At 37.0% G+C, this 16342-nt stretch overlaps 3 protein-coding genes across 3 annotated transcripts in view; 2 read left to right on the top strand and 1 right to left on the bottom strand.

The window, feature by feature from the left end:
* The window catches only part of LOC757060 (DNA-directed RNA polymerase, mitochondrial), a 25731-nt gene extending 21379 nt beyond the window's left edge, over positions 1-4352 (top strand). Inside the window, 1 exon segment of the mRNA XM_030987414.1 lies at positions 4317-4352. Within this exon segment, the coding sequence (XP_030843274.1) occupies positions 4317-4352 (36 nt within the window).
* Positions 4353-5324: 972 nt separating this feature from the next.
* LOC115924682 (transcription factor HES-4-like) lies at positions 5325-10504 on the bottom strand. The gene is made up of 6 exons (XM_030987415.1): positions 10478-10504; positions 9514-9582; positions 7931-8026; positions 5902-5989; positions 5611-5612; positions 5325-5486 (listed from the first exon to the last, which is right to left on the bottom strand). The coding sequence occupies exons 1-6, from the start codon at positions 10502-10504 to the stop codon at positions 5325-5327; spliced, it is 444 nt and encodes a 147-aa protein (XP_030843275.1).
* Positions 10505-10891: 387 nt separating this feature from the next.
* The window catches only part of LOC762772 (DNA-directed RNA polymerase, mitochondrial), a 17017-nt gene continuing 11566 nt past the window's right edge, over positions 10892-16342 (top strand). The window contains exon 1 of the mRNA XM_030987416.1: positions 10892-10906. Coding sequence (XP_030843276.1) covers positions 10892-10906 — 15 coding nt within the window. The remainder of the gene's footprint in view (positions 10907-16342) is intronic.

Genomic DNA, 16342 nt, shown 5'->3' on the forward strand with positions numbered 1-16342 from the left:
ATAATATGTACATAAGAGACACAAAATTATCTCGATTATAAAGAAAAACACATGAAATATACTTTTTTGTTTAACATAGTCAACTTTTTTTTCCAGAGATGATGTTTCATTTCACATTTGCCCTCATAATATTTCCTTTAAATCACATTGCTTGCCTACAATATTTCACTGTATTCAATTTTTTCATTATCGAACAATACTTCTGTTTTTCTGAGAAAAAAATAAGACCTTGTTCCAAATATTTTTAGTACTCACAGTCATAAAATAATGATACAATTTTTCCGTGCATTTGCACTTCAAACAATAATCATGATCAGATTTTTGAAACGATATAGATATTCTTCACATGCTAATAAATTATAGAGTAGTTTGAAATTAAACTGTTTTAATCGTTTGACTTGTAAAGTATAGTTTGTGAGTTGCGGATGTAGGTGAAGTGAGTTGGTGGGTATGGGATAATCATAGTTATATGGAGATTAAAATATAGAACAAAATATTGGTGTTGCCGATAATTTAAGACACACTTTCCGTTTTATCATTATGTTTAAACGTATTGTTTTTTGACACACTGATGCGACAAGTGACGTAACTATTTACTATTTTTAAAGTGCCCTTCTATACCCCTGCTTCTCTGGCTTTCGCTGGCACTGCGATATACCATCAATAATGACAAACAAATCGGCTGTATGACCAAGCTCCTGAATAGAAAATGTCTCCGCTTCATACACTTACCAAATTCTTGAACGCTGGACTTTACACTACATCTAACCTACTAAACCATAAGCCCCTAAACCCAATTGTGACTTTAGCCCCAGTCCTTTACTTTTTGATGAAAAATAAAGCTAGGAGCATCAGCATGATCAGTAATTGAGGTGTCGAATTGCCAGCTAAAAATTGATAGGTACGGTTAATAAGTGTGCGTGTTGTTTCGTAGGGTAGGGGACATCATTTAGTTCCATCAATCGTACAATCTATGAAATAAAAATGTTTTGAATTCATGTCTAGGAAAAGCAACTGTATTCTATTTTCTAAGATTGATTTGTTTTGTTTGGAATCCATAAAAAACTATTGAAAAATAAATTGTGGTTTGGCGACAAGATGTAGATGTTTTTTGTTGAAACACACAATATGATGTAGTGATGCTATCTTTCATTACATTTTGAAGAAACTGTGAGGTGTTCCATTTCTTCGCCTTGTAAAATTTAACTTTTAGGAATTCCCAATAAAAATTTCATATATACATTGTATGTGCATACCCATGGCAAAAGGTGGCATCCGTGCCTAAAGTCATGTATTGTGCCTTTTACATTACTACCACGAACTAAAAGATCATTCTGTAGATTCCACACCCCTCCCTCTTTTTTAAATGTTCCTTTTTTTTTTCTTGTGATGTTCCTGTTCGCATCTCGTTTTTATCTCGCTTTTACAATTGTACCATTATTATCATTGTATTCTTACTGTAAGCATTCCGATTATGACACACTCCATAGTCCTTGAAAAAAGTGAGAATGAGGAAGATTTTGTTTTGACATAAATACCGCAAAGAGCATAACCGAAGACAAATTATCTTGACACCTGACAGTACGGTAAAGCTGAAACTCACCAGACAACATCCAATTATAGACATAGTCCTTACTATAGGGTATAGCACCAACCCTTGCAGCAAAAAAGTGGGAAAAAAGAAGCAGGCTTAAAGGTACCAGTGTTGGAAACGCCCCATCTCAAAAGATGAAATGGGAGCTCTTATTACCGATCATGTGAAGAATATGTTTTGACTAATATTGATGAAACAAATGTTGCCGGGAAACCCGCCTACTAATTGATATATTTGGTAAATTATTATATCTATACGGCCTGGATAGATATCGCGTAGTCCCATATACATCTTTCTGTGTACAGCGCTTGTAACTTTAACAACTGGGCCAGATTTCTTCTCATTTTGATGATTCCAGAACCTTGCAGTACACACCAATACTTATAAGCTAGATGATCAATCTTTTCTGATCGATTCCACAGCGTTTTCTTTCACAATGCAATCGCATGACCGGAACTGGTCTATACCTTTAAACATTGAAAATGGAAAATAAAGCAAAGGTTTTAAGAATTTATACTTTGTAGTTGATAGGAACTGAGAATTAACCACCCCTGCAGTTCGAATAAAAAATGTTTCCAGGACGTGACAGAATTTCTGTCGGAAAGTTTTTTCGACATTGGTGAACGTCCTCAGAACGTTATATGAGTGCTGGGACTGTATAGTTCGAAACGGAGTAGGGGAGAGATTTGATAATCCTGCTTCAAAATAAGAACATAATTATATTGAAGACATTACATCCAAGTAGCGAGATAACACCTAAAATTTTGACATGGTAGTTTAATTTATCAATCAGTAAAAAAAACGCACGTTAAATCAAATAATCTTTGGATCATTATAAACGTTGATATGAAAAATATATAAAATCAATTTGATTAAAACATGGAAGTAATTTCAAAAGAATAATTAATTATTTTACTATCATATTATCTCGATACTAATGACCTTAAGACCATTTTGATTGAGTCGAAGAAAATACTTTTTTAAATATAAACCTGTCTTGTGGCAATTTATGTGATTTCTCTGAATTAAAGCAGAAAACTTCAGCTTCCAAAATGACTATCAACACAAACACGTAAACAAACAAACAAAAGTCAAGCAAACAAGCAAGCAAAAAAAAAAACACACACGACGCGCACACACAAATCGAATAGAGGTCGTAAGAACCTCTAAGCATCTCAATCTTATAAAAAAAACATTATCTCAATATTTTTCAAGTGAATAACATCAAACGAGTCTTATGTTTACTGTCTGAAGAGTCTGAAGAAGCTCTTTACTTTTATTTCAGTAAAATCTCAAAAAGTATCACAAGGTTGCGTTCACACACAATTCGATATACAATGTTTTAAAAGAAGACCGTCTACATAGAAGATGCTTTGCATAATTATAGACATAATTTTTTTTATTTGAAACAGCCACGCATGCGATATCGTTAAAAATCCTGTCAACTGCTCGTATTTATAAAACTAAACTACATCATTTCATCATATAATACAAAATGAGTCATAACTGTAAAAAAATTAATATATGGAACTAACATTATCCCTCGTACCAATTACAAAAATTTACGCGCTAACACGCCATCACCAAAACCACTGATTTATTTTATCCAGTTCTAGTAAACTGAGAATGCTAGGCTGAAATATTTATTTCTACGTGCGGTTTTCTTTTCAATTGCATAACACACATTTTGTCCTCTATGCAATATTCATAATTTGCATAAATATACGATCAAAGAAATTATCACTTTCTTACATTTGCTGTGAGATACGCAAGATGTTTTGGATGTCTCAAATGACCTTGCTTTATCTTTTTGTATGAGGGCTTAGATATCTTTGTTTTTCTCTCCAAGAAGTCATGAAGGGGTTGTTGATACCTTATGCTGTCGGGCTCATGGGCCGACCGCTATTTAAAATGACCATGGTGCATGAAATCTAGAATTGAAATGTACGGACAATTTCCCAACAAATCACAAAAATCATCATTACTGGGTGATCTCCCAGTAGAGAAGCAACAAAGATAATACATTAGATAGGTTTATTAGATGCATACGAGACCAAATTGTATTACGGTCTCTCGCGAATTCCTGTTCTAAAAAACTTATCTGAATGAACATGACGAAGATTATGATACATCCTTTCAAGCGTTGCATTCTATCCTGTTGCCAAGGATGGTTACCACGGACGCCACGTGACCTTGGGACTAACCCCCATTCACTGACGTCACATCTTTCATTTCTTTCGGGACCGGCGACTGGTGGATGAGGGGCTGTTTGGATGTTGGCCTACTGGTCGATCAGGGATAGGCCGGGAACGATGCGCTGATCGACAAGGGGTCGTGGTCGGTCGCATGTCGGATCTAGAGACACGAATCTTAGTGATAACTTTATTGGAGCCTATCCTAGGAAGGGTGCGGGAGTGGTGGTATTTTGTACCCTAATGGGTCTTTGTCGTGAGAGATTGCGGTGCGTCGACGCTTTCTCGCGCATGCATTAGCGGAAGGGGTTCGGAAGTGGTATTGAAAGAAGTCTCACTATGGGTAGCAGGTTGTTGGCCAGCAGGGGCTGTGATACTAATAGAATGGTGTTTTGGACAGGTATCAATCCCGACGCGGATATCAGCGGGGAAATAGTAGTTAGCGAAGAAGCTACAGACCGAAATGTGTTTTGATTAAGAGGGTTTGGTGACATGAGTTATGTTTTCAGTCATATTTGTTGTGCTTATAGGATGTGAGTGAGATTGAGACCGTGATGGTTGTTTGATTAGAGAGGTTCTTGTTGAGGGTGTTGGGGATGTGGTTGATGATAGTATGGGAGGTGTGTTTCATGTTCCAGTGATGCTGTCGACGACGATGGTGATGATGATGAAGATGACGATGATAATGAAATAGGGTTAGAAATAGAAAATGAAGATGGAATCAAACAAGGATTTATGTCACACGATTCAAAACGTCTAAATAAGATTTGTTAGTAACAGTTTGCGCGGAGGCTTGACTTGACATCACCGACTGCCTTGGTTATCCGTCGAATCCATCTCGGAGTCAGGAGCAGAAGGATGAGCGCAGGTTGATGGTGGGTTGTGGAGAAAAGCATACCCGCCACTCGCCGGAGCAACAGCACTCCCTAACAAGTTAGATGCGTGCCCGTACCAGGGCAACGGGAGTCAGCACCACAGGCGTTGATGGTGAGAGAGATGGGATGTTTGAGAGTACCGTCGATGTTGGAGGAGCTGAGCCGGTGAGATGGTGGGAGAGCTTGCCGCGTAAATTGGGATCACATGGGTTGGTATTTGGCCCGAATACACAGGATTCCCTGTAAGACCAATCTAATCTCTTCGCCTGGCATCAGACCAGTCGGATTGACCGAAGGGCAAGCTATCGACTCAAGCGTAGCTACACTTCCTCCTTCAGAAAAACACACTGGCTGACTGGACTAGGTTTACAAGTCCTCCTCCTCCGACCTCTTCATGCACCTGGGAGCTGCTGCATCAGGGGGTTGCAATGACGTCATAAAGGCGTTTTATTTGCCGTGTAGAACTGCAATGTCGGGATGTTTATTTGAATGTCCGAGATTCGGAGTGTCTGCGACATTCTTCTGTTCTTAGATAGCCATTCTCTCTGCTCCGTTGCTATAACCATGATCAGTAACTCGTGTGACGAGATGGTCTAGGAGACTGGCTTGAAGATGACGTTCACCTGCTTCCCTCTTCATCAAATTTTGAAGAATAGCGCTTGATTAGGAGCATTGTTGGTGTTGCTGGTTGCGTTTCAAGTATCTGGAGACTTCTCGCATGCATTCTGCGTAGCCAGTCTGGTATTGGGCAATGTTTGCTTGTTCGTTATGTGAACCAATGCCTGCAAAATTGAAGATGAACAAGAATTTGTAATATACCGAAATCTGCGCCTATTTACTCAATCATTGGATTTAAAAAGCCCCCATTTCGGTTCCCGTATTAGATTTTTTTATCTTGCTAAATGAATATGTAATTTTTTTAAATTTTTTATTAAAGCGTAGTATTTACCTCTTACAACCGAAAAAGAGTTTATGTATCATTTCTTAAACTATCTATTTCGTAAATTTGATTTCACATGATAATAGCACTTGAACTGTTTTTTGCAATGCATTTGAAAGCTTGATCAAAATAAAGGTTATTATATGGAAATTTGTTATTATTATCATTATTATTATTATAAGTGTTAATATTATCAATTGAAGATGTAATATTGGTAGTATCATTATCATCACCATTTTATTCATTATTGCTATTATCATTATTATAATTGTTATCATCACAGTTTTCATAGTTTCTCACCTGAAAGTTGCTGGCGATGGATTGATCGCAGATATCGTACTGTCATTTCTAAATATATCAGCCTTCTCCATTTGGAATGACGAGGATTCTGAATAAAGTACATATAATACAACGTTACCATGGTAGTTTTTGCTCTTTTTTTCCGAGAAAAATCTCCATAGTGTAATGTTACGTTGTAGATCAATTCGAAAGTATTCGAAAATAGTCTTAAAATCGTTTTGTTATATTTTTAATTATTGACTTGTTCTCTTTCTTTTTCATATGTCGTATCCTACTCAAGTTATCCTTTTTAGAATGAATTATTTAGTGCTTTTATGTTCTTTCATCTTTTGCACTAGAGCCTTTTGAATATTTGATTTCTGGTGAATCTGGTGCCTGACAAATCTGGTATATAATTATCATTCTTGTTCTTCCTCTTCTTCTTCTTCTTCATATTATTATTATCATTAGTAGTAGTAGTAGTAGTAGTAGTAGTAGTAGTAGTAGTAAAAGTAGTAGCAGTAGTAGTTTTTTAGTGGCAAAGAAAATAAAGCTGAGGAAAAACGATATTTCTTTGTATTTAATCTTGTAATCTTTATAATCTAAATAGGAGAACAAGCTATCGTAGGATGCCATCTTATCTATTCCATTATTCTTTGGGTTTCCTTAAGTCAGGAGGAGCTCTATAAAAAGGTGAATGCAGAAGAATTCAGCGTTAATTATTGTCTTCATTTTTCTCACCTATTATTCTGCAAAACTTGTATCGGGCCATTTTACAAATGGAAAATTCCCATAAGTAGATCACTTGTTTTAACAGCTGTATATGTATGAATGTGATTGTGTATCAAAGTTTCTACGCCCCTTTTAATAAAGTACTACCACCCCTTGCTATTAACACCAACGACAAAACCTGTCAAAAACAGAAGAAGATATACCCCGTACCTATCCCAGAGGGGTTCCGCCCCATTTCTCTACCAAACAACTCCCCTCTGACAAATCAGACCAGAAAACATCATGCCTGAGGACCATGGAGAGACCCAGGGTGCAAAGCTAACAGTTTGTTTGGGTTACGGGACAGATAATACACCCTAACATGTCTAGTGTGCAGTGTTTACAATTCTCATGCCTGGTATGGTATTCAAACAACATCCCACCTGTACAGTTATATCTATTATTTGATTTCTTTTTTTTCTTTTTTTTTCTGTCAGATGTGAATTTAATGATGAGTCATATTGCTAATATTTTCGGCATTCATTTCCCACGACCTAGTTCGCGTGGTTCGATTTTTTTTCCTCTCTGTCCTCTCGGCCCAATAAAGATTGTGTGAAGTGTGTTTATGGTTTGTCAATTTTCACTAGTCTTATACAAAAACAAAATGAATTGATATGATGAATGCAAAGTGGGAGTGCACCCAAGGTCATAAATATATCATTTTTCCCAGGCATATTGATATTCACTTTATATAAAAAATAAAAAAAATTACCTGTGAGATTATGATTTTAACCTATTGGATAATTATACGTTTTTAACATGATTAATTAGTAAAGTATCAGCCAAGTTTTCAACATTGTTACCTCATTTAAAATCATAGTACACAATATCTGCCTGTAATCAATCATACCCAAAGTGCGCAAAATAATAAATAACTTTGACAAGAGTCATATTTGCAAAACTTTAAAAACTATGAAAAATTAACAAATCAGAATCAGGAAGGTTTCAAATTTTTTTCAGAAGACAGAACTTTTTTTTTCATAGTATGCCTCAATATTATCAAAGACATGATTGGATTTGAAATCAATATTCTCGTGAATTTTAAACTGTTAAGGCAAAGTTATTTAAATAGATGACTTTTTTTTTTAAATTGTTTTTATTTCATTTTTTCTTTTTGTAAATAATTGATCTACAAACTTTTACCAGTGACAATAAATTTCCGAATGGATAATTAATAATTATGCGATGTTATAAGATTATTGTTGTCAATATTCCTGTCTTGCATCACATTACGGTTTCCAGATAATAGAAATGAAATGGGATCAGAAAAAGATCTTACGTTTTTATTGAGAGCATCGAGAACCAGACTCTTCAGCTGTAGAAGACTGTCATTAATACGAGCTCGACGTCGCTTCTCCATCTGGGGCTTCAACGACTACGGGGATAACAAAGAAAAGGAGAGAGAAAGATATGAATAGACAACATTATTCTAACAACACATTCCACTATAAATAAAACATAAAACGAAAAACAAGTTAAAAAAAATGAACAACAAGTACAGAGAAACACTGAACGTTTGCCCTTAACGTATGGTGTCGATCTATCTTCAGCATTGGAGTGGGAGAGGGGGAGGGGGCGGGGGTTGGGGAGGGTATCACTCTGACTTTTTCAATCCTTCTATTCCTATTTCACTTCATTCATTTATTTCCCCATTCATTTCTCTAGTCATGAGCCGGAGAATAAGACTTTCCTAGAGATGCAAGCATTTATTTATCTATTCATATCAAATCATTATTAGGATATTAAGTGACATGTTTGTCTCTTTTATTCTTCCAATCCACATCTTTGTCTGTCTCTGTCTGTCTGTCTCTGCTTGTATGTCTGCCTGCCTGCCTCTCTCTCTGTCTCTCTCCCTGTCTTTATATATATTATATATATATATATATATATATATATATATATTCCATCTATCTCTTTCTAGTTATTCTAACTGATTATTATTTGATATTCATCATACTTTCCACTTCTCCGCACCCTTGTTTTCCTGTCTACGTTTCTCAGACAAATTTCCCCTCAATGAACTAGTAATGGCGTAATTACGCCACTTTTAATATTTTCTTTCGTAAAAAAGCCATGTCTTACTAATCAAGTGTGCGCCCATTTTACCATCACTCTCAATCTGCCGGGATAAATTCGAAGGAGGAGTGAAAAATGCACGAACTATTCAGCACTTTGAATCGTTGCCATAGTGACTAGACGCCTAATCGAACGTAAACCGTTTTTATTTCGATGAAAAAACGAGCCTTTCCAAAGAGCGGGAAACTATATGCATGAAGTATTTTTGTTTCATTAGTTTAGCGATGAGGTTGATGAGAAGGAGAATGGGAGTGGAGAAAAGGAAGGAGGAGGATGGGGAGACTGGAGGAGAGGAATGAGAAGGATTTGAAATAAAGGAAATAGAGATGAGAATAGGAGAGTAGACAATGAGAGAGTGAGAGTGAAATAGTTAAAGGAGAGAGGGTGTAAATTAAAGGAAGATTACAGAATGAAGAAGGAGAAGTAATACAATTATTTTTTAACAAAGAGTCATAACACAGGCATCATTTGATGACACAGTGGATGTGTCGTCTTATAGTGGTAAATTCACTTGGCTCACAATCCAAGAGTTGAGGGTTCGAATCTTCACCAAGGTGTAAATGGGTACCTGGCAATTGCTGGGGTAATAATAATTGCAGGGCCATAATGAAGAACAGCATTGATGCTGGAGAGTGGGAAATGTGGAGAAATGTCTTGCTAAAAGGATGTTTACTATATAGTGAACGGCTGGGATTCGAACCCTAAACCCTTGGAGTGAGAGTCAAGTGAATGGACCACTGTACTATGACGCCTCTACAAACACGACTCCGTGGCTCCGATACGTACCCTACTAGGTGGATGTTGGTCGTCGGTAGGCATCGCTCTTCTCAGATACGTCTCTCGCAGGATGAGAACCTATTCTCCAGTTAAGAAATTCGATTTAAAGAATTCAACGATATCACTCCAAAAGGAATCTTGGAAAAGCTGAAGTTTGCTTCTCTTTAAATTTAAAGAAATAAAGAATACAATTCTGTAGAAACATCCAATGACTGAGAACGAGGCGGACACCTTGTGAACGTCATACTATCCCACTGAAGAGCGAGGGTCTACTTTCTGAATAAAAGTTTATAAACTTCTATTTTCTTCCATGAGATTTATATTCTACTAAAATTCACATCCGTATTATTTTCATCGTGGGAAATTCCGAAATCAACCTAGATTTTAAGTTCTTGTGCGATAAACATATTCTATTTCATTGTATTAACCAGGGGTAAAAATGTGATTGTGATTATTATTGATTATGATTTTTCTTACTTTGGTGTCTGTATGCTACTTGGGGATCATGAATAGGAGAGAAATATTCCCACGTTGGCTCAGGTGAATAATTTGTTGTAAAGATAAATATCTCTTATTGTTTCGTAGTGTTAACAAAAGGAAATTTGTCTATTAAAATGTTCTCTCTCTCTCTCTCTCTCTCTCTATCTCTCACACACCACACACGCCCACACACCCTCATACAAACATACCACACACCCACACGCACACACTCTCTATTCCTGTCTTTCTGTATCTATGGTTCTGTCTATTAACCCCTTCACTCTCCCACTTTCACAAATTCTCTTTCCCCATCTTTATTTTCTTCATAATCTGTCTATATATTTCAGTTTCTCTTTCTCTCTGTCCCTCTCGCTCGCGCTCTCTCCCTCTCTCTCTCTCTCCCTCTCTTTCTCTCCCATTTCATCGCCCTCGCCATCTCTGTCTGTGTGGTTGTTGACTTCAGTTCTGCACGCGTGTGAATTCACCGCTTTACCTTTTTCCACACTCCGAATTCCGACATCTATGCCTTCTAATATAAAGGCTAAAATAAGGCCTTATTCCTAAACAATCGCTCCGAAAGATAGGCCTTGTAGGCACGCATAATGCCTTGCGATTCACCTTTGCTACCTCCAGAGTATTGTTCCCCCTGCGATTCCTAGAGAGCGAGAGAGAGAGAGAGAGAGAGAGGAGAGAGAGAGAGAGATGGAGGGAGAGAGAGAGAGAAAGATAATAATCATATTTCATAGTAACGATATAATGAGATATGCAATTCAGCCATTGGACGAGCGACACCCCGTTAAGAAACTTTGAGGTGTGCAGGAACGTGCTAGGCGCTCTTGATTGGCTACCCGATTTGGACTCGTCCATTATGTCATGGGGCTCCTAACTAATGATATATCGCATAGGGATGAACCTGGAGAAGGTAAGGAAATTAATCAGTTCAGTTCAGTTCAGATTCATTAACAATACAAAATGTTTTATCTGTTTCAAGAACAAAATCATATTACGTATGCATTTTGATAATGCAAAATAACTACATGAAGCCAAGCGCTTTGTGTCTCCCAAGTCCCTGGTCTACACTTGCTTGTATATTAGATACTGGGGTAAAATCGAAATGAAATAAGAAACCTAAAGTAGAAGCGATGTTTTTGGCTACATGCCCCCCCCCCCACCCCCCAAGAAGGTTACATCACAGATAGTGGAGTCACACGAATCAATGAGAGACATGAGGATGGAGGGGAGGGGGGTAGGGGGTGATGAAGAGAAAACAAGAGAGAGCCGAGCAAAGAAAGAGGATAAGAGGGAGTGAATGAGAAAACCATAGAAATATAACAAAAGAAAATATAAAGAGCGAGAGAAATTGAGAGAGGCAGACAGATAGAAAGCTGAAAGAGAAAAATAAAGAAAGGACAGAACGAAGGAGACAACTGAATATAAATAGAACAAAGGGAGAAGAAGAGAGAGGACAGAGAGAGACAGAGATAGAGGGAGACAGAGGAGAACGGAAAGGCAAGGGGGTAAAGGGTATGGATTTGTTTTTTCAATCTAAATTTATTATTCCATGTTTTTATTTTCATCATTCCTTATCCAGCTTATATCACGAGTGTAACGAAGAAGCGATTTAATAATCCAGGATTTCCTAGGCATGAAATCAAATCTTTCCACCCGTCTGCACAGTTGCCTCATGGCGACAGATATACTTAAACCAATTCAGCAACGTTAATATTTAGTCGTTATCAAAAATACACGAAATTTTGAACTATACATCACTTCCTTCAACGGGATCACACGTATGATACGTAGAGGTGTCGTGGTCTAATTGTTACGTCTTCGGCATGTAGATAACATGGTTCGCGGTTCGAGTCCCGCCGCGGCACTATTGTCCTTTTGGAATACATTTAACTACATTTGCCACTCTCCACCCAGATGTTGAATGGGTACCGGTAGGAATGAACTCCTTAAAACATGGCAGTAATGGAATTGGGAGCCTCGCAGAGAAGGGGTAATATAGGAAGGAGGGCCATGAACACCTTGCGTGGTGGTTACTTGCGCTATAAAAAATGCCCATTATTTATTTTTAATTTTAATTTTTAAGTCTCAGATTATGAAAAGAATTACGGGTTGCTCCAATCGAATCATAAGGATCATACAATTTAGTAATACCCTTACGCTATAGGAGCGTCTCACAGTGACGAACAAAAACGCCTTAACAGAGACTATCATTTGTAAAACTATTATTTTTATTTTTATTATATATTATTATCATTTTTATTTTTTATTATTATTGTTGTCAATTATTATTTCTTCAGTATCCTCTTGATTTACAGTAGTTCCTTCAGAGCTTCTCAAGGAAACCCTGTAGGCAAATTACAAAGTACATGGTAAAAATTACAACAGAAACAAATATAAACATATAGATAATACACAGTTATTTACTGCTAAATAAATTAGGTACGTTAACACAAAACACGTTTCAGTTTGAAAAGACGAACTACTTGAAATTCAAGCTTGGTTAAATGTTCCACAAAAAAAGGGCATTTATTTATCAATTAAACAAGACGGTTTTTGTTGCTGTTTTTATTATCATTGTTGTTATCAAATAGTATTAGTATCATTATCACTATTAATATTATCATTATCGTAATATAATAACAATGTTTGAATGACTTTCTCTGCTCAAGTTTGTTTGTAATCACATGATTTAATTTGATTCACCATGAACAGGTAAACAATAATATTCATTCCGAAAATTGGTGACACCGTGATGTAGTTATTTGAAAAATACCTGCTATACAAGTAATGTAGGCCTAGCCTATATGAAAAAAAAAAAAAAACAATCGCTTCGAAAATCTACAGATTGCTTAGAAATTTTCTCCATCTAGTATGCTTGTTGTTATTATCTTGCACGAATTATTGCAGGTTAAAACACCTATGAAAGCGAATATGTGAAAGCTTAACGCGAATCATCGCACGACAATCTAAAAGTCTTCTATAAATAACCTCGATTATCAACATCTTTTGTTAGTTTAGATGATTTTTTTTATGCTGGGATAGTGTTTGGAGATATTCTGATTTTGGATTTACGACATTCTTGCTGAGCTGATGCATCTGGCAACCACATGTATATAGCTTGAGAAGTGGAGTCGGGGGAGGGAAGGAGAGGGGTTCAGGAGGGGAATTCAGTTATAGGATGGGGCTGCCATTTCAATGAATTACCTAGCCCGAATAGAATTAAACATTTGTCAATATCTTAGTTATGTTGATTTTTCGACCGCCCCCCTCCCCTGTCGGGTGTGGAAGCACGGTGGGTATGTTGGTTAATGCTCGAAACTCTTATACGAGAGGTCCAGTGTCCGATCCACGCTTGGCTCTGACAATCTTGGATAAGGTGCTTTGCCCACAGTGGTTCCTCTTTCCCAGTAGTTAATGGATACCTGGTTTAAAAGTGGTCAGTGCTCGGCCCTTTCAAATAGTGATTAAACAATATATTTTAGATTTAAGAGTAATATTTATGCCTACATTGTAGGCAGCTAGTGAGGACTTTTAGCCTCGTACAACTACAGGAAAAATTTTAAATATTGATATGAACAACTATAGCAGAGAGATAGCGACAGGGAATTCTGTTTCTTTTGCTTTTTACTAATACTCAAGAGTTCTATAAGACAATAAGAGAGGAGAAATGATGAAAACGAATCGTTGATGCAAAGGAGAAGAGAGAAGAAAACTATTTAAAAAAAGAAAAAAGATTGACATTAGAAGGGCTAAACAAGAATCAGAGTTAAAATCCTCGAATTCATCCCACAGATTTGTGAGAGTTTCAATCATTCTCTCTACACAGAAATCTTGAGATTATTTACTAATCTTACAAAGAACTGCAGGACTTTGAAAGATGGTCTGTACGTAAAAGCCGCTTAGGTTGTAACTGACCCCGATTATCCTCGTAATCCAGACATTTCACACCAAGAAGGTGATAATAAGTAATCTATCTTCCCTCCCAGATGGATTCAATGGGCAGGAAAGCTGTATAAAATAACAAGGAGTCAAAGAAAACGCATTTGATATTCTTGACAACATTAATTTGGCAGTATGGCGGAATAATGGCCCATGCCTGGGTGAATTCCATGAGATGACACGTGGAGAAAGCTAATTCATATGGGTCCCAGGTTGATCTCTGCAGAAGTTTCTTACAATAAAATAAATAGTGCCATTTTGGGATTAGGATGGGTTTTCTTGATGTGCTTTGTAGAGAGAGCTAGAGGCGAGTCAACCTGAGCAAGTAGACAGACTACTGGCAACAGGTGAACGATGGTCAACGACCTTTTGATCATTCGAGTTCAGACCCTCACCCCTTCAGAATAATACCATCTAGGACTACAATTGATGTATTACCATCTGAAGATTTGTCTTAGAAATTATTATGAAAGAGTTATGAACACTGATATAATATTATGTACATCTGTGTACATACGTACACATTCACACACCCATACGCACAAACCCACACACACCCACACGCACATACATATTTACACAATCTTTCCCCCGCTCTTTCTCTCTTTCGTCTTCTTCTCCTTCTTCTTCTTCTCCTCCTTCTTCTTCTTCTTCTTCTTCTTCTTCTTCTCCTCCTTTCTTCTTCTCTTCTTCTTCTTCTTCTTCTCCTCCTTCTTCTTCTTCTTCTTCTTCTTCTTCTCCTTCTTCTTCTTCTTCTTCTTCTTCTTCTCCTTCTTCTTCTACCTCTTCTTCTTCTTTTTCTTCTTCTTCTCCTACATCTCCTCCTCCTTCTTTTCTTTAATGATTTCGACCTTTAAATCCTCATTCTTCTTTCAATTATAACACATCCAATTTACTTTTCAGTGTTTTGGTCATCGTATTCATTAAAAAAAACTTGAAGACCAATATAATATATAAAATATACGCCTTTGCTTATTTGTCAATTATTAGGGCTTTACCATGACTATAAATGGGTTTTCAGATGTGACAAAAAAAAATATAGATAAAAAGTAATGCAAAGAATAAATTAAATTCTACTCATCTATTGAATGTTTAGTTTCAATTTGACATCATATAATCCTTTCTCAATGTTATCTCAGGCTTATTACAATAAGGGCTAAACATTTTTTTCTTTCTTATTTGCTTGAATGATGATTGGATCATCTCCGCCTAATAAAGGTTAATTGGGCTTTTCTAGGACACCAGGGCATGATTTTTGTCTTGCTTGCTACGCTTTTATGCCACGCTACGTATATATATAGTGAAATGAATAGACAGGTAGATAAGTAAATAACTGAATTAATGAATGAACAGATACAAAAATTGGTAGTTAAACAAACAAACAACAAACAAATAAGTAAATACATTAATTAATGAATACACAAATATACAAATAAATAACTAAATAAATAAATAAATGAAAACGTATATTAATAAAAACATTATGAAAATAAATCAATTTATAGACAAATGAAATAAGTAAAGCTTTTGTCCTATTAGTATTATGTAAGGAAAGTTAAGACATTTATAAAATGACAAGCCTAAAGACACCTGCAAACATCGACCTATTTTCTATTCCTTAATAACAAAAAACCGTCAATGTTTATTTCATTGTGAATATCTATCAATAGAACCAAAGGAGAGGGTGTTAACAAAACAGATGAAGAGCAACAAAATGGTGGATCAAGAACGCTTTCCACGAATGATCTGTCTCTGCTTGTGTGCATTAATGGAATTTTAAACGCGAGGACTGGCGCCTATCAGAATATCTTCGCACCTAATGATGAAATAACTTACTGCTAAATCCGATTTAGTCAATCCGAGACTAGGTCCTCTTTCAATAACGCATTGCCCATTAGTGATAACAATGGCGTAGCCAAACTGGGATGGAGACGGTTTTTCGCTTCATTTGATATTTTAAAACTTCTCCCTGACTTGTAGATGTACTTTTATGGCTCGCAGCATATCCAGGCGATGACCATGGTATGACCGTATGAGTATCTTAACGGACAACTACAGCTAGGACAACTTATTACACGGAGGATTATTGTCCAACGAATGGTATACCACTGATGGCATTTTCTAGGGCAATAATTGCTTCCGGCAATTACACATAGATCATGACTGGGCAAGTGCCTAATGGATAGCGGTGTTATGGTAGCTCTTGTCCGTGTATTTCCATAGTGAATAGTTATCCGGAGTAATAGTCCGGGGATTGAGGGATGGTTTGTCCCAGAATCGGCCTAAAGTATTCCTGAGATAGCAATGCGTGGGGATGGGGGGGGGGGGGGGGGGGGGGGGGGGGGGGGTGGGGGGGGTGGGGGGGGGGGGGGGGGGGGGGGGGGGGGGGGGGGGGGGGGGGGGGGGG

This window comes from Strongylocentrotus purpuratus, unplaced genomic scaffold, assembly GCF_000002235.5.
Source record: "Strongylocentrotus purpuratus isolate Spur 01 unplaced genomic scaffold, Spur_5.0 spur5_scaffold_16, whole genome shotgun sequence".
In the NCBI taxonomy this organism is placed as follows: Eukaryota; Metazoa; Echinodermata; class Echinoidea; order Camarodonta; family Strongylocentrotidae; genus Strongylocentrotus; species Strongylocentrotus purpuratus.